Source organism: Eptatretus burgeri, chromosome 15, assembly GCF_056783735.1.
Source record: "Eptatretus burgeri isolate ZD-2024b chromosome 15, Ebu_testis_v1, whole genome shotgun sequence".
Taxonomy (NCBI): Eukaryota; Metazoa; Chordata; class Myxini; order Myxiniformes; family Myxinidae; genus Eptatretus; species Eptatretus burgeri.
In genome coordinates, this window is record NC_140975.1 from 26,668,349 (window position 1) to 26,687,205 (window position 18,857).

The window sequence follows — 18,857 nt, forward strand, 5'->3', positions numbered from 1 at the left end:
CTCCCTATATACATTCCTCCAACCTGCTTGGTGTTCATGCTAACTGTGCATGTGCACCGGCAATACACTCATCCTTTAACTCACGCACATGCACGGTAGCACATCCACTCCCCATGTGCAGAAGCACATGGTTCGTGTGACGGCCGCATAACCTCCACAGCACCATACACAATTGGCCTGGGTGCGAGTTTGAGTTCGGACTGCATGCCCGTGAAAACCTGCACTCTGCACACACGTACCCAAGCATGCAGGCATGCACACATGGAGTCATTTTTACCCATTTGTACCACATCTGTGTGTGCTGTCTACATATCACTTCGGTTTCACCAACTGCTGATTATTAATTTATTAATATTTTTGCATGAAGGCAGATCGCAAAAAATGGTGTAAAGAAAAGGAACCTTCGTTACTTACAGCAACAAAAAAGCACTTCACTTGGAGAAACTGCCAACTATTAATATATATATATATATATATATATATATATATATATATATATATATATATATATATATATTGCAGCAATTATAAGTATATTTATGTTAATATTTTGTAATGAAAGCAGACTGCACTAAACAGTAAAAAAGGAAACAGTGTACATAATTGCTGAAAAAAGGACCCCTGTGGACGATATCACCATGGCTTGCAAAAGCAAGTTGGAGAGCATGGCGTTGCACTCGATGAAGTTACACTTTCTGCACATTCCTTCATCTTTTCTTCACTAAATATAATCGTCTGAATAGTAGAAAAAAATGAGCTGTATGCATTGGTTATATAAATACTTAATTATATAATTGCTAATTTGTTAAAATTTTCAGATTTCACTCTTGATTTCGACACTTATTTAGTCCACGATATCCGATTCTCAAATCCAATATAATATTTTGATTATAGACTTGAACGAGATGGTATTCAGAGAATACACACCCTGCACAGTCTTGAGAAGGACTTGGTGCGAGCCAACTCTTTTGTCACTGAAGGAACTCAAATCCACCGAGTTTTGTCATAACTCGTTCACAAATTAGGAGATACTGTATCATCTTACAATAATTCACCATCTGTCTGTCTGTCTCTGTTCCCAGGTACCGCAAAAACGGCTGAACCGATCACAACCATTTTTTGGTTGTGTAATCCTGGGACCCCTTGGAGTAAAATCGGCATAAATATAACAACATGATCCCCTTGACGGGCTCCCGTAGGAAGCGGGTGCTTCTAGTGATAACTATATCATTTTTAATCCGATCTCTCAATTTTAGAAATTTGGCCTATGTTGACCTTTTGCCGATTATGACCTCAAAAATAATAAGTGGTTGAATTAAGTGAGCTGATCTGCAAAGTCTCTTCAAATTTCAAGTCAATCGGATGAAAATTGAGGATTTTAGAAAATTGGCCGATGTTGACCTCAAAAGAATGACTGCTGCATCACATGATCATGTGACGTGTGATTAATTTTCAATTTCCTCCACTGCACAGTTTTTGATGGATGCTCTAAACAAAATGCAGACTCGTACGGCATACGTTTGCTACCTATGACTTAACCCTGCTTTTTGCTTCGCGAGTGTGGGGTTATTTGTCCATCCATGAGAGTAGACGTGTTTCCAAAGCAAGGCGTGTTTGAATAGGCTGAACAAAATAGTGAATCAAGACCCCAGCAAGTGGACAGAGGGCTGACCAAGGATGATGCCATGATAAAGGATATTTAAATAAGGCCGTTAATTATCTTCAAAATGGGTGTTTAAATGAACCCAAACACCCAATTTTCACTCGTGCACTTCCTTGGACTTCTCTTAGTATGCATGCAAAGTTTGGGGCCCCTATGTTTCATGGTTTTGGAGTTATGGAGGAAACATGCACTGACACACAATGACATTTATTCATACACTCGGACCCCGACTTTCGCGGTTCAAACATCCGTAGGTCTGCATATTCGCGGTTGATAATTTGTGACATGTTCCTACATTTGCAAGAAATTGCCCCGCGCATTCGCGATTTTCGCAGCGATATTATTATTATTATTATTGTTATTATTATTTGCCATGAGCCATGGGCATAACACAGTTCTAAAACATGAGCTGCACACAAAGCAGGTGGATATACATACAGTACAATACTATGTATGCAAAAAACGTATTTTCCATCAGCCATGAACATGACCTGCTTCCTGTACATGTATTGTAGCTATGTGGGATAAACATAGTTTTGTGGGACGTCTCACCATGTGCACTTTAAACATACGACACTATTGTAGCTTCACGGCATAAACATAGTTTCGCAGGATGTCTCACCAGTGTAACACGTCATTCCCCATGACGCTATCCCCGTGAGTTACTTGCAGAATGAAAACACTAACAGCATCTATTGATGTATCCAGTAATTACCAGGGTACCACATACGGACATTACACAATGTAAACATTCAGCGCATCTTCGTGTAAAGCACCATCTTGCGACAAACAGCACCACCTGAGCTGTTACATTTTAAAAACACTCAGCATAATCTACTTGTAGATAGGAAAGACGTCATGTCCTGTGAGTTAAAGAATGGAAACATTCAGCATATCTATTGGTGTAAATCACCATCTTGCTACAAACAGCACCACCTGAGCTGTTAAATTTTTAAAACACTCAGCATAATCTATCTGTATATATGAAAGACATCATGCTCTGTGAGTCAAAGAATGGAAATGTTCAGCATATCTGCTGGTGTAATTAGCAGCTAGCTACATATGGACCAATTACACAATGACATCGCTCACCACATCTATTATCAGCTGCTGAACACAGCATCACCCATAAAAAAAATCCCCCACAAACAATGCACAGACTACTCACCCACCTACAGTTGCACACAATGCACACTCGTGGATTTCACCCCGACTTTTGCAGATTTTTGTCTATTTCCACAGCATTTTCCTGCATTTTCGTGAGATTTCCCCTCGCATTCACAGATTTTTCGTGGGTCGGGAAATCCCCGGAGCCTATCCCCCCATTTCCTATTGAAACAATGCCCCCACATTCGCGGTTTCAACATTCACGGGGTTTTCCCAGAATGTATCCCCCGCGAATATCAGGGTTCTGGTGTGTAGATGGAAGATGTGCATCTTGTTGGCACCATTCATTTTGTGCACAGGGGGTTTGGCCTCAAAAGGCTATTTTTGACTCGATTAATGTTGGGGAAGAGCCATTCAGCTTCATAAGGCGATTCTTCGGTCCATTCATTTTTGGAAGAGCTTTTTCCCTTGACGAAGCTCTTTTTTTAGCTCCATTAATATTTGGGAATAGCTGTTTGGCTTCACAAGACTCTCTTTTGCTCCATTCATTTTGTGATTATATTGTACATTGGGATACATAGTTTTTCTCCCGATTATTGAAGAATGATTTGTGCAAGCTTCCCACATGGAATAATCAACCAGAATAAAAAAAAAGGCTCTCTTTGTGCCTTCCACGGAATGTTCCCTTAATGCCGTTTTACATTTGCCATTCAGGTCCTATGACCAGACCCGAAATGAATATCACTTTGTGAAAAGCACTCTCCTGGTTGTTACCCTGCCGGGTCTCAATGCCTCTTGCCCCTCACTGAATGAATCCTGTGACGTTTCTGCCGAGGTTCAGGTAAGCTTTCATCTTTTCTCCTCCCTTTTGCACCAACAAGCAGCTTCACCAATTAGCTGTAACACTCCCCCGAGTGAGTGAGGCACTGAAATCCACACATGGTATGACAATTGCCTCTATAGACCTATTCTAATGTCTTGATTTGACTTCATCTCAGTTTTATTAAAGGCACATTCATAATTAAACAGTCTCTCTGCATGGTTGTTTTGGCTCCCCCTGGTTATGATTCAACTTTGGTTCAGCTTGTGCTGAGTCAGATTGTTATATTTTTTTAAACTCTGCTGTGCTCACAAGTTGTGAACTTGGCCTTCGAGGTCAGTGGCAGCTTGTTTGTGAGGACATTGGACTGGCATCCAGCTGGAGTTGAAATGCAAATCCAGCTGAAGGCTTTTGAATTTTGTGGTAGGTCTACAGCTGTTTATTGGAGGAGAACAGCCCCTCACTTTTGTGTTATTGGAGAAATCCCAGCTGGCTCATTAATGTCCTGAATGGAGGGAACGATCTGCCTGCCAAACCTGGTCTGGTCTGCACATATCGGTAGTCCACTCATTGTGGTGAACTCTTGTTCCCCCTCTCCTTATTTATAGGAGGTTGCTTTGAATGATGACGGGTTCTTCACTGGTTCTGCACTTAAAGCTTTAAAAAGAAAACGTGTTCACCTTTGCAAACCCAAAATGGTTTTGTGTAGAGTCGTTGCATGCAATCCAGGCTGGGCAGTGCCGGCTACAGGCTATAATCAGCAGGGGGCATTCATTTTTCCAAAGGGGGCACTTTATTTTTCAACACCCCTACATATATGTATATATATATATATATATATATATATATATATATATATATATATATATATATATATACATACATATAGCAAGAAAATGCTCACCTATACAATAAACAACACAGTGAAAGTGCTTTGACAAAGGCTACAAGTATAGGCTACTACAATTATGCACCAACAACAAATAAAATTATAGCATTATAATGTCTTTAATGTAATATCACCGTCTACATGGCGGGAGAGAAAAAAAAAGGTACTGCTGGCCAATCTGGATTGGGGGGGCACAAAGTCTAATCTGGGTGGTAATTGCCCCCCAATGCCCCCCCCCCCGTGGGGCCGACACTGAGGCTGGGTAAACATCCAGGAGAAATTAGACGTGAGAGTCTCAGTCACGATGTACAATGAAGTTACCCAGCTGGAAAAGAAAGGATTTTTTTTTTACATCATTGTTGCAGTTGTTATTATCCACGTGCGCACGAAGCAAGAAGCGGGATTGTGCAATTGGTCGAGTTTGTCTGTCTGTCTAAAAAGTCAGTTTATGATTGAGGAACAACTTAATTTCAATTGAATGTTATATTTTGGACACAAATCAGAGAGTGAATCGGAAAGCAAACCTGCAGTTAAGCAGTAGTTTGGCTATGAATTTGTTCCGATCGCACATGCACAGAGATGAGTGAGATAATTTTTAGCTAACCTGGAATGTAGTTCCGGGAAGCTTATGGGATGGTGTGTTTTCCGTCCGTCAAGGCCCGTCGCCAGGGCTCGGTATTAAGGGGGGCATATAAACTGGATGGGGGGAGGGGGGCACAATTATAATATTTAATATTTTTGATAACCTGGTATGCTATTGTATTCATGCAGCATTGACGCATCAATACTGAGGTTGCCATTGCATACTAACCAAATTGATCTCAACTAGATTTAATATGTTCCGATGTTTTTGGCCGAACATTATTCGAATTCATGAGAGCCGCAACAAACTGGCACATTCACAATGCAGATATTCAATGATTAGACAATTGGCACCAATTCAGGTGCACTTATACAAGGTGTTGTCAAGAATTGGCATGAGAAAATTAATATACCAGAGATGCAATGACTAAACGGGGGAGGTTGGCACCGGAATCAGTGCACTTTCAAATAATATACAGTAGGCTATGACCTGCGATCATCACGTTAAACTATCAACAGCAAATATGACCAGCCTGAAGATCCACAAAGTCTGCATTTAAAGCAGTCAATTACACAGAGGTAAGGTTATGCACAAAGCACTAGATATGGGATATGCAAAGCACCAAACACAACATTTAACTTAAACATGAGAAGTACAAAGCAGCCGACGACGGCGGGTGCTGACCACAACCACAACCGCAACCTTTTTCCTTTTCTTAGCCATTTTCGTATATCCACGTCTTTTTCTCCTGCTGCGAGCTGGCACTCTCCGTGACTCGTCCCTCGTGACTCGTGTCGCGAATCTCACTACTCGCCAGATTTGATGGTTGATGGTTTTATTTATTAAATGATGCATGCACCAAAAACAGGTTTTATCTGCATAATTTCAAATGTAAGTAGGATTACAAACACACATTTTTAAAATTTTTTTAGAAAATTACTTTTGTGAAGGTCACGTGGTGCACTTTATCTTTAATTATGTAAATTTATGTCTTTTCCTTATTCATATTATCATATTATGACTATTACATTTATACCTAACTTACAACCAATCAGGTAACCTGCTTAATAGGGCCTCCATATTGAAGACGCTGATTGGCTATTCCTTAAAACGAAATTATCCACAATATATATATACATACATATATATATATATATATATATATATATATATATACATATATATATATATATATATATATATATATATATATATATATATACATATATATATATATATATATATATATATATATATATATATATACATATATATATTATTACGAATTTCGCCCGCCCGTCGTGCGATCGGCCACGTAACTCGAATCGCGACGCGTCGTCCACCGGAACGGACAATTCAGTCGTGACCCTCCTGGAACTACCGCCAGGAGCCAGTCACGGGTGGGGGTTTAACCTCACCACAACCCAGCCCGCATTCTACCTGCGCCAAATAGGGTGAATCGTGGAATGTCGATATACCTAAGTACCCGCGCGGGTAGCGTACCGAGGAGTTGTACCATGCCGCAGGTCGACTTCAGACACGAACCGCTTAAGCGGCTCGTTCCGTGCTGCAGGGATAACCGAGCAGAGTTATCGTTGACCTCAACGGTTCAGATTGGTTACCGGGTGTTTTAAACCCACTATCAATCCCTTACGTGATGCAAGGTGGAGATTTAACAAAGGAAAGGACGAAGCGAAATGGGAAACAGTTCAACAAGCAAGCACTTTTATTTCACACACGTAAGCAGGCAAATAGGAACAAAGGAAAGCACTACGACCGAATAAAAGGCAATTATTTACAGCACAGTCACTTGTACAGTTTTACTTTGCAAGACTGGCACCACAAACACACATACAAAATCTCGAAAAGAAAAGAAAAGAAGTGACTTCCCTCAAGGACCGTCGAGTCCTCCTCTCCTACTACCGTCAGCGCGGTCGCGTCTGGTTCCGGCCTCCCCTGCAGCCGGCGAACCCTCTCCGGCACCCCTCGTCCGGACGCGCAGGTCCACCACAGGCCGCACTGCGGCACCTCCCGTCCGCGTCTCCACCAACAGGCCATGCCGGGCCACGAGCGCGGGAACGAGAGAGGAGGAAAGGAGCGCTTTGGAGAGCGAGACCCAAGGAGAAAGACCGAGACTTTTTTGAGAGAGAGCTACAGCCAACATGAGAGAGACAGACAGACAGACAGACAAACAGACAGACAGACGCTGAGCCTCGCGTCCATTTGCCTTTTGTAAGGCGGGGCTCCGCCCTTCGCCACGCGGGGCTCCGCCCCTTTCGCGGCTCCCCCTCCCTTCGAGGCATTTCCAGAAGGCTCTCGAAGGGGGGCATGCCCCCACTCCGACCACTTCACGCCGGGCCTCCACCAATGTAGAGGGAGCTGAGTAGGGTGAATATACTGATTCTGGCTCACTTTTCCCTATGTAAATGAATGGGGGATTTTCAGCGATTCATTTTTTTTTCCCCTAAAAAGTAAACCCCCTTTTTATCCCAAGGTATATTTATTTGTCTCCCCTTTTAACCTGGGGACACCTTTTTTTTTTTTCAAATAACCCATGCAATAAGATAAAGATTTGTTCAAGTAGCAAAGTAGTAATGTGATTTGTTAAAGGTGATTCTAAATTAATATCTGAAACGTCTAAGCCTCGGGACACTCTTTATCAAATAACCAATGCATATTGTTTAGCTCACTCATTGAACCTATAAAGATTTGTTCATTCTCAAATTCCTTCAATAGTTTAATTTTCTTTGCACAATAATCCCCATCTAAAATATTTAAAAACAAAACATTTGAATCTTTATATTTTTTAAGATACCCCTTTTGTGCCATTATGAAATGATAAACTTCTCTTAATGATCTCGTCTGACCACCTCCTGAGCCACATATCATTTTGAGATTATAGGAAATTGTTTTTTCATTGTTCAATTGATAACCATCAAAGTTTTCAGTCCATTCAAGGATATTCACTTTTTTCTTTACATCCTCTAACTTACTAGTTTTTAAATTGATTCGCTTATTTGTTTTATTTGCCTTTGTTTTAGTTATTTTTTCAATAAGACTTATTTGATATTTTTCACATTCATTATGTTTTCCATTTATATACCAAGACTGAGATTTTCTCCACTCTTTAGTTTGATTAATACTTGGTTTGACCATTTATATATTGCGAAAAAACGTGGCGGTAGCCCTTAAAAAACCCTAACCCATCTTCCCATCGTTAAAACACAATCTATTTTATACACTCTATCATACAATATCCATATGGAACACAATCTATTCCATTATCTAAAATAAATCTCTTATCATCAAAGGCTCCTAATGCCTTTTTATTTACTTCTTCACTATATATGTTATGTTTATAACTTCTTATTGTATTCATTTTCCTATATTCTTCTTTCTTATTCATCAAATAATTATAATAATTTCTAAAAGTTATTGATTTCTTTATTACATATTTCTTTATTCCCTTTAACCTCTTATCAATCTGATCACCATACTTATACGCATATGCCTTTGCTCTCAATCCAATAAACTCACTCATTACTTTTCCACCCAACTCATCCTTAAACTTACCAATAACCTTTTCATTTTTTTTTAGATAATAACTCGCTCTTCTTGCTGAAATTACTTGCATCATATACTCCAATATTTTTCTTCATATCTTTATAAACATCATCAGTTTTTATATCTAGGATAAAACTATCAGTGTCCATATACAACAATGAAACATTTTCACCATTCTCTTTCTTTAAGTCATTATACAAATAATCATACATCAATATCTTTGATAAATCAAGAACTGCTGTTCCAATATAAATTGGTTTATCCATTACAATACTTTCCTTTTTCATATGAATTGCAGAAAAGTTCTCTGAAAAAACCTCTTCTCTCTCAAAACTTGGTTTATTTATCAATCTCGAAGCTTCTTTCCAAGATGTTGCGAATCTAATGTTTTGCCTGTTTCTAACATTTTCCATAGTCTTTCCAAATACAGCATTATTCATTAATTTATAAAAGTCCCCTTCAAATTTTACTTTTGTATTTGCTCTCATATCTGTATTGAATTGAATATACTTTTTCATCCAAGGACTTTGTTTAAATTTTAAAACTCTATGAATTTTAGCTATTCTCAATCCTTCTCTCAAAAACTGTTTTAAGCTTCTCTGATGCAAAACATATCCCTCTTTATCATAGAATGTTGTTAATAACTTTTCTGTTGATTTGCCTTTAATATTAAAACTTTTATGATAATCACTGAACCATTCTTTCTTTGGGGTTTCTTTCTCACATGCAAAAGGAAGGTCTTTATGCTTATTATGAAGATCACTCGGGTACCTCAAATCAACTTCAAAATAATAACCTTCTTCTTCCTCATTCAATTCCTCTTGAGAAGAAATAACAATATTCATCAAAGCCTTTTCATAATCCTTTTCTTCCACCCACTCTAATTTACCATAAGGCAGAGATTGAGACATTGCCCATCCATACAAATTATTAGCATCAAAATACATCAAATACTTACTATCTTTTTCACTATCATAATTTGGAAGATATTTATTATTTGCTTTTGCATATCTTTTTGAACATACTTGTGATATTCCACCTCTCTTGGACTTCTCAATCATCAAAAGCATATCTACATCACTGATTAAATCTATATCTTGTTTTGTCATTTTCAACATTGCACTCCAAGCTAAACCAGGAGCTTTGAAATAGTGGGCAGGATCGAATCCATAACAATTTTTATTATGACAGTGATCTAAAAGCTTCAAACACATCAGCCAACAATAAAACATCTGTTTTTAGATAAAAATCATGATATTCTCCAAGGTTCTTTATCTTAAATATTTTCCATATTTCTTGTGCGTGTTTACATTCCTTATCACTTATCTCTTCTTCATAAAGGTTATTATAGAAACTTTCTTTTGAAGGAAGTTGTGTTTCTTGAAATGTCATAAGTGAATCCATATAATCATAAGGATAAATTCCCTTACTCGTAAGAATTTTCTCTTTACTTTGAATTTCATTCCTTGTTTGAATTCCCTCTTTAATCAGAACTTCATCTATAATCAGAATTTCCTCTTTAGTTAGAATTTCATTCATTGTTTGAATTTTCTTTATAATTAGAATTTCATCTTCAGTTAGAATTTCTTCATTAATTTCCTCATTAATTAGAATTTCCTCTTTACTTTGAATTCTCTCTTTAATCTGAATTTCCTCTTTAGTGAGAATTTCCTTTCTTGGAAAGAATGAATTAAGATTTGGAAAAGAGTCCGTGGAGCTTAGATTTGATGCGAGGTCGGCTAGTGGTGTTCCCATAAACTTGTAAGAATCTAGAAACCAAACACGAGTTAAAGGTTTAGTGAATATCATTTTTGTAAATGAAATATACTTTTGACTTGTGTTTGTTATGGCAGAAATGTTCCCTGGTGTTTTTGAAAGTTAATTTATAAATAGATGTGTATCATAGTTGGCGCTGTTGTGAAGAAAGACTGGAATAAAAGAAGGTAATTTATAATTAATATTACAACAGGAATGAGCGGGACCTCTATATTTACCAGTAAGATGACAATGATCCCTAACTTTAGACTCCTCAATTTCCTCCCCACAAATATGACAGATATTGTTCTTTCTAAATTCTAATTTTTCTTCTTTGGTTAATTTCATCGGTTCATTTGTTTCTTTCATTAATTTAGTTGGTCTTGTACAATCCTTTTCTAATCGTTTTACAAACTCTTTTGAAGCATTTTTTTCCACTATAATGTTCAAGTTTATTATACTTTTCTCCAACAGATGATTTGATATAATAACAGAAACCACAAGGAATATGTTTTTGATATTTATTTGTATATGATTCTTTTAGATTAGGAGAAGCAGTATTTATCTTTTTAAGGATACACTCAAAATCAGCGTATATCACAAATGGGTGCATGATAGATTTATTATAATCTTCAAAAGAAATATTTTCTCCAGGTTTAGGCATTGTAATTACAGCTGATTTATGATTACTACAATATTTTGAATGTTGTTCTAATCGTTCTTTTGTATGAAATGAATTAAGACATCGCTTACAAGGATATATTTTGTTTGCTGTTCTGAATACCTGAGACGAGATTAATCTTGATAAATTTTTGATGTATGTATAATGTGAATTCTTTCCAACACTAAAATGTGAAAGATCAATGTGTGTTTCTTCATTTTTATAGTTGTTTGAAATTTTTAAGATTTGAACTTTGTTTGTATCCGTTAATCCATATACATTAATAGAAAGATTATTCTTTTTCTCAAATGGAGGAATATCTGTTAGTGGCGTTGGGAATTTAAAATCTTTAATGTCCAAGGTATTCTCATACTTCATATATTGTTTTACTCTTTCTGAATTACATTTTGGTGGATGTAAGTGAGCAAGAACAGACCAGAGAAAACATTTATTATCATTGTTCTTAATATTAACAACTGCCTTCTTTAGTTTTATTTCTTTTGGTAATTCAATATAAGAAGAAGCTTTAAGAGGGTTTGATTTTAGAAAGTGTATATCTAAAAAGATGATTTTTTTAAACATGAAATCCACTTCCTACCACTGTATTATCAACATCCTCCTCTTGTCTTGATAGTTCTTCATAAACCCCACTATTCAAAAAATCTTGAAATGATGTTATAAAATGAAGATCTGTTCTCATATAAGGAGTTTGTTCTTCATCTTGTCTTTTCATATTCATTTTCACTCCCATATAAAACTTGAAAGTTTTCATTTCCTTTAATGTCTTTCGAATAACTTTTTCAACATCAGGTTTCAATATTTCAATTTATTCAGCTATTGATGATGGACCGGGTTCTCCAAATTGAAAAATCCTTATTTTTATATGCCCTTTAAATGCCCCATCAGTGTTTTCAATATAATAGTCTCCCTTTACTTTAAACTCATTTTTCTTGTGTTTATGTGATTGAAGATGTCTATTATAACTACTCTTCAAAACATCCTTTGAGCAGATATCACAATGTTTTCTTTCCAACTCAAGAGGAGATATTTGATGAAATAGATTAAATGTGTGTTTGTTGGTTCGAAGGTGTTTTTTATAATGTTTATATTCGTGATTACAAACATCGCAGTATGTTGTATTCACCATATTTATATAATAAAACTTTGCTTAAACTAAAATTTTCTTGATGAAAATTTCGTTTAATTTATAGCTGAATCTGTGCTTAAAACCATTTTATCCTCCAACTTTTTTCACTTAATAAATACAATGTTTCAAGACACAAAAGACAAGTTTCAATCAATCTCTTCATTTGTTAAAGATACTGAGAGATATGTCAAGGATGTAAAATTGAACAAAGATAAATATAACAACTATTGGATAAAAACAATTATGGCGAATAATATGAGTTCTTCAATTTACTTCAGTGGAAGGGCTTTTAGTATACCTGGTAGAACATCAATTAAAGTATCTCTAACAAAAGTTTCTCCTCTCCTTCTGGTAATATATTCAAAACTAGAAAAAGCAATGAAACAAGAAAAAGTATCAAAAAACAAAAACCTTATGGATGAAGATTTAGAAAGAAAAGATAAGACCATCTGTAATATGCAAGGAGAAATTTGTATTTCTTTTCAACAACCCTAAAGATGTAAATCCTGATGAAATAAAGGATGTTAATATATCAGGTGAAATGACATTTCGTTCAATCATAGTTTAGGATCATTTTAAAATTACCTTTAATATAAAAAATGTTGTCGTTGAATCTGGTAATGAAAAAAGGTATATAGATATCGATGGTAATATTATTAAATACGAGTCAATATGCAACTGAAAGTATAGATGAATTTCAGTTTAAGTAAAGTTTTACTTTATAAATATGCTAGACTTTCCTGATTCTCCATATGACAAATTTGAGAATTGTCCTGCGTGTGAAATACGGGGATTAAATACAGAGTCAAAAGCCTATAAACAATGTATATTCTGTGACTATCTTCTAATTAATGATAATAAAAAATTTAAAAAGGAAAATAATTCTTTTAGATTTACACCAAAAATGAATTACTTTACAAGATTGATTAGAGAAATGAATGTAAAGTATGAGGGTGATAACACACCTTTCCTAACAAGGGAAGAAACAACGCATTCGAGAAATGTTCAAAGGATTGTTGTTATATATCATTCATGGATGTGATTTTCAGGGAAATATCAACACAAGATATTGCATAAATAAAATAATGGATTATCTTGAAATTCAACCTGAACTTTGGATAAAATATACAGTTTCTGAAAAAGCCAACAATAAATTTAATAACCTGTTTCTCAAATATATAAATGAATGATTTTTTTACCCATTTGGGAAAATAAGATAAAATTTAACAACCATAAAAATCTTCCAAATTCATTAAGATGTCTCATAGTTGGTTCAAGCGGATGTGGAAAAACCTGCTTACTTTTGAAGATGCTCCTGACTCCCAACTTTTTAGATTATGATAATTTAATAATTTTCACAAAGTCGACATTTCAACCAGAGTATCAACTACTCTCACAAGGTTTTAATGCTGGTCTTCAAAAAGAAGATATAATCGGTTTATTTAAACTTCAAAAAAACCTAAATGATTATAACATTGAAGATATAATTCAACTATTTTGTGATACACAGAGGTGTAAAAAGAAATCAAAACCGATAACTTGTATTCTTAGTGATAATACGGATGATATACCGTCTCCCCAAGATTTGGATAAATTAAAAAAGAACCTCGTTATCTTTGATTGTGTTAATGAGAGAAACCAAATGGTAATGGACAGCTACTACACAAGAGGGAGACATTCTTCTTGTAATTGTATTTATCTTAGTCAATCGTACTTTCAACTTCCTCGTCGTTCCATCAGAAACAATGCTAATACTTTTATTTTATTCAAGTTAAATTCAATAGATATAAATAATTTTTTGAGAGATAATTGTTCTACATTATGTAGTAAAAAGGAATTTGGGAATTACATGAAGCACACGACTGAAAAATATAAATATATTGTTGTGAAATAAGATGAGATATTAAGGGATATATTTTTTGTTTTATAAACAATTACATTTATAAATGACAACTATTATTATAAATCTTGTGGGTAAATCTGCTTCTGGAAAAAAACTTTCATAAAAAAGGTTCTTGTGTAGTTCAAATGAGAATATTGTAAATTTACTTAAACACCCCTTGATACGCATTGTATCAACAACAACTAGAGCAATAAGACCTGGAGAAGTAAAAGGTGAAGTTTATCACTATATTTCAGTGGAGGAACATATGCGATTGAGGAATTAAGGTCAAATATTTGAAGAGGTTTCTCTTGGTACAACAAAATATTCACATTGTAAGAGTGAGTTAAGGAAACTAAAATCTGGTGGTCTTGGGATATTAGAAACTAATCCAGAAGGAACGAGACAAATTATTAAACATCTGAGCGGAGTGAAGATTTTATCATTCGGTTTTGATGTTCATGAAGAAACTCAACGCAAACTTATGAAAAGCAGAGATGCTAGTATTAGTGAAGAAGAAATTACAACTCGTATTAATGTTAATAAAGAATTTGATGAAATATTTAAAGAAAAGGATTTATTTGAACACATCTACTTGAATGATGAAGAAAAGGAAAATTTCCCTGTTGATCTTTACAATTCATTAAATGATATTTTCCAATAAATAAATGGATGCGAAAGAAAGAGCAAGAAGATTTAAGGAACATCAAGAGTTGGTTTCAAAAGTTGTAAAACAACAGGAAGACATAAAGAAGAAACACAGGCAGAAACTAACGGGCGAAGAAGCATTTGAAAGAAAACAAGAGAAATTTTTTAAACCACTTTTAAAAACTTCCCAAGAAAAAATGAAAGATGTTTCCACAGTTCCCACAGTAGAATATACTCCTAAAAAAACTTCAAATGTTAAAAGATTTCAATCAAATGAGGGAGGAAGAATTAGAGCATTTAGGAGAATTAGAATATGATGATGAAGGTTTATTTCAACAACTGGAGGAGATTAATCGACCCCCTGATTATATTGTGAATGCTCTTCAAAACAATGAATATTCAGCGGATTCAAAAACCAAAGCAGGACTCATTCCAACAGAACAACCAGCAATATTTCATCTTGTTCATGAAAAGGTATTGATATTTAATGATGAATTAAGGTTCTTGGGTTCTGCTCAACCCCCTGTTAAACTAACTCCGAGATTAATGTTTCTTCTCACAAAAGATGGAAGACAAGGTTCAACTGTGAGGGATGAATCAAAGTATATTGATAAACCATTGGATATGAAAAATAATGATGATAGAGTATATATTGATCTGCTGAACACTCTAAATTATAGGGTTAGTATTTCTGGTAAAAGTAGGAAAAATGAGAAGGAGAAACACATTATTCAGGCTTTAAGTATCCTTGGTTCAGGTATTAGTTTTCTTCCAAATGACCCATCGCAATTAGTTAATAGACTGTTGTTGTTGTTTGGTCGTAAGAAGGCTGGAAATAACAATTGTTTTAATGAAGCATCAGCCATTTTAGAACAGTTGATGAACATGAAAATAATTAATAAATCTCAATATAAAGACATTTTATCTCATATTAAATAAGACGAGAAGCACAATCCTGAGTTTTAATTTCACAACAAGCGACCACACATCTTCATTCCCATACCCACTACAACTTGACCCAACAAAAGAATATGAGGCATCTTTATTGTCCATGGAAACTTATAATACCTTATTTAATATAACTGATAAAAATGACAAGTTTAGTTATAATCCCGGATTACAAAAAAAGTGGATACAAAACGATAACAGTCTCACCCGGAGCATATGAGATTTCTCAAATATCTTCCGAAATTGCTCGTCTTATGAAAGAACAGGGTGATGAACCTAAAAATATTGTTATAGACATTCAAAAACATACTTCAAAATCAACGATTAAAGTTAAAAATAACTACAAGGTTGATTTCACAATTGATAATTCATTTAGAGAGTTATTGGGTTTCTCCTCAAAAAGATTGAAACTAATGGGACGTTTTACAGTGATAATGTCATTCAAATAGCCTCAGGAATAAACTCGGTTTTAATTCACTGTGATTTGATTGATGGTGCTTATAATGATGGAAAAAAAACAAATACAATGTTTTCATTCAGTGCATACTCAACCCCAATTGGTTATAAATTCAATATGGAACCCAAAAATTTGGTTTATCTCCCTGTGTCAGGAAAAACCATACACAGAGTAAATTTTAGGATAACCGACTAAGATAATCGTATGATTTCTTTTAATGGAGAAGTTATATCCATCAGAATTCACCCACGTGAAGTTTTTCAATAAAGAAATACGATGGTTATTGTAAGGAAACACGAGTTGGGAAAATATAAAATAATTACACGGGATGGGATGTTCCTTTCCCCATACTACAAGGGTGAAGGTATTTATCTTGGTAGAGGATACTATAAACCTAAGAGACAAAGGGGTGTTGGACATCAATTTAGAGGAGATGGGATAACTGATACTCTAATGGGTATTGATTCAACTATTCTTAAACATAAAGACCTAATTGGTTCAACTGCTTCTGCTGTGGGAAATGTAGCAGGTGCTGCAAAGAGCATAAAAGATGCCCAGAAGGAATCTCATAAATTGCAAGCAATAAAAGAAATTACGAAAGGCAAAACTCAGTTGTCCCCCCAAGAACGACAGAAAATAATTTGAACACTTGGATCAGGGTTTCAAAAGTTTTTGCATCTTTTTTCCTAAATAAATATAAGTATGGAAGCAATTGATAGTATCTATGATTTGGATGATACCATTATTATCTCAAACTCGACTAAAAAAGAAGATGACTTCAAGGTAAATGCAATAACTGGAATATGAATGGAACAAAAAGTTTTGAAATAAATAATCCACAAACCTATTTGAATCTATCCGAAAGTTTCTTGTTGTGTAAATTTAAATTCACTAAGGCTGGGAATTACACAAACGCTACACTCGTAAATGATTTCTTCTGGAAAATGTTTGATAGTGTGCGTTTGTATATTGGAACACAAGAAGTTGAAGCGGTTGATTATGTCTCTGCTGTATCTGAAATGATGAAATTTACACTCTATACATTCAGTGATAGAATGGGAAAGGGGTCTGTCGATGGTTTTATTCCTGATATGTCAACGGGAACAAACACAGACCCTGGATATACTCAAAGGAAAGGAGCGTATAATGATGATACAAAAGCAGTAAATAGTTTTACTGTGGCAGTTCCTCTTAAAGGTATATTTGGATTTTGTGATCATGATAAAGTTCTGTATGGTCTTAAAATTGGATTTCAACTACAAAGGAATGATAATGAAAATAGATTGCTTTTTGGTGATCAGAATAAATTTGTAATTGAGGAAATGAGTTGGTATATTAGTGAATATACTCCTAATCTTAAAACAGAAGAAATGTTGAATAGAAGACTTAACTCAAAGAAACCACTCAGTGTATCATACCTCAAAAGAAGATGTCAACACGTTAAACTCAACCAAACCACTTACACGTGGAATTTGGGTGTTCTGGAAGGAAAGCCACGATATCTGTGGATCATTTTTAAAAAGCCAGATGGTGATACTGCGACTGATAAGAATAATGCATTGAGTGATAATGCGAAGGTGAAACAACTTCGCGTTTCTCCAGATGGAACGTTTTATCCACGAGATAGATTGGAAATTAATTGGGAAAAAATGATTTTGCTGAAGCATACAAGTCTTACCAAAAGGTGTGTGAAAGTACTGGAAATAAAGAACCTATTTTGGATCTGACAGCATTTAAAAGTTTGTATACAATCTATGCGTTTGACCTGAGTGCTCAAAAGGAAACTATAAAGTCTAATCGAGTGGATACTTCCCTTTACATTGAAAGAGGAGAGAGTGAAGAAGTTGATACATATTGTTTGCTTTTGGAAGAAACAGAATTGCAGATTAATACAGATAATGGTGTGATGATTAGTCTCACATAATTTTTTGTTAAATAAATGAGTGGCAAAGTACCAACTGGGGTATATGTTAATCAAATCAATCTTCATAAACTATCATCTTGTGATCAAAATCAAAAGCCTTGTACGGTTAACGTTAATACAATTCAGAGAAAAGGACCAGTAAGAATTGATGTTTTGCTCACAAGAGAACAGGTTAAAATCTTGAATGACACTGGCTCACTTAAAATTAAAATGACAAAACCAATGTTGAAAAAATATTCAATAAGAGAGACGAGTGGAGGATTTCTCCCATTTCTAATTCCTTTATTTGCTGGTTTTAGTGCGGTTGGAGCATTGGCGGGTGGTATTTCAACAGCAATGAAAACTGCCAACGAAAGGAAGGCTCAACTCCAGGCACAAAAAGAATTGGAAAGACATAAAGAGTTGGAGAAACAAATTGGTGGATGTGGTGTAATTGTATATTTTGCTGAAAAACTTGAAGGTCTGCCTGATAAAGCGAGATTGTTATTTGGAGATATGCTTTCTTCTATAGCACAAGCAGGTGTAAAATTAACGAAAAGAGGTAATAGATTATATCTTTCTAATAAATAAATGAACATTGATGAGTGGTTTAAAGAATTTGGAAAGAATACAACATCAAATTTACAACTTGCCAAATATTGTAAGAAATTAAAAATTCATAATGTGGTTATTTGTATGAGAGATGAATTAACAAATGTGCCAAAACATACAAAGAATATTATTATGAACTTAGAAGATAATAATGGGAACGGTTCTCATTGGGTTTGTATTTTTAATAGTCAAGACAAATATTATTTTGATAGTTTTGG

At 35.0% G+C, this 18,857-nt stretch overlaps 1 protein-coding gene across 5 annotated transcripts in view; it reads left to right on the forward strand.

Moving 5' to 3' along the window:
• Positions 1-18,857, forward strand: part of LOC147011788 (guanylyl cyclase C-like) — a 381,297-nt gene that overhangs the window by 27,813 nt on the left and 334,627 nt on the right. For all 5 annotated transcript variants that reach the window (XR_015051559.1, XR_015051560.1, XM_085856338.1 and 2 more), the window contains exon 7: positions 3,485-3,611. Coding sequence is in view for 3 of the 5 variants with exons in the window: in XM_085856338.1 (XP_085712464.1) it covers positions 3,485-3,611 (127 nt within the window). In the remaining 2 variants the exon portion in view is untranslated. The remainder of the gene's footprint in view (positions 1-3,484; positions 3,612-18,857) is intronic.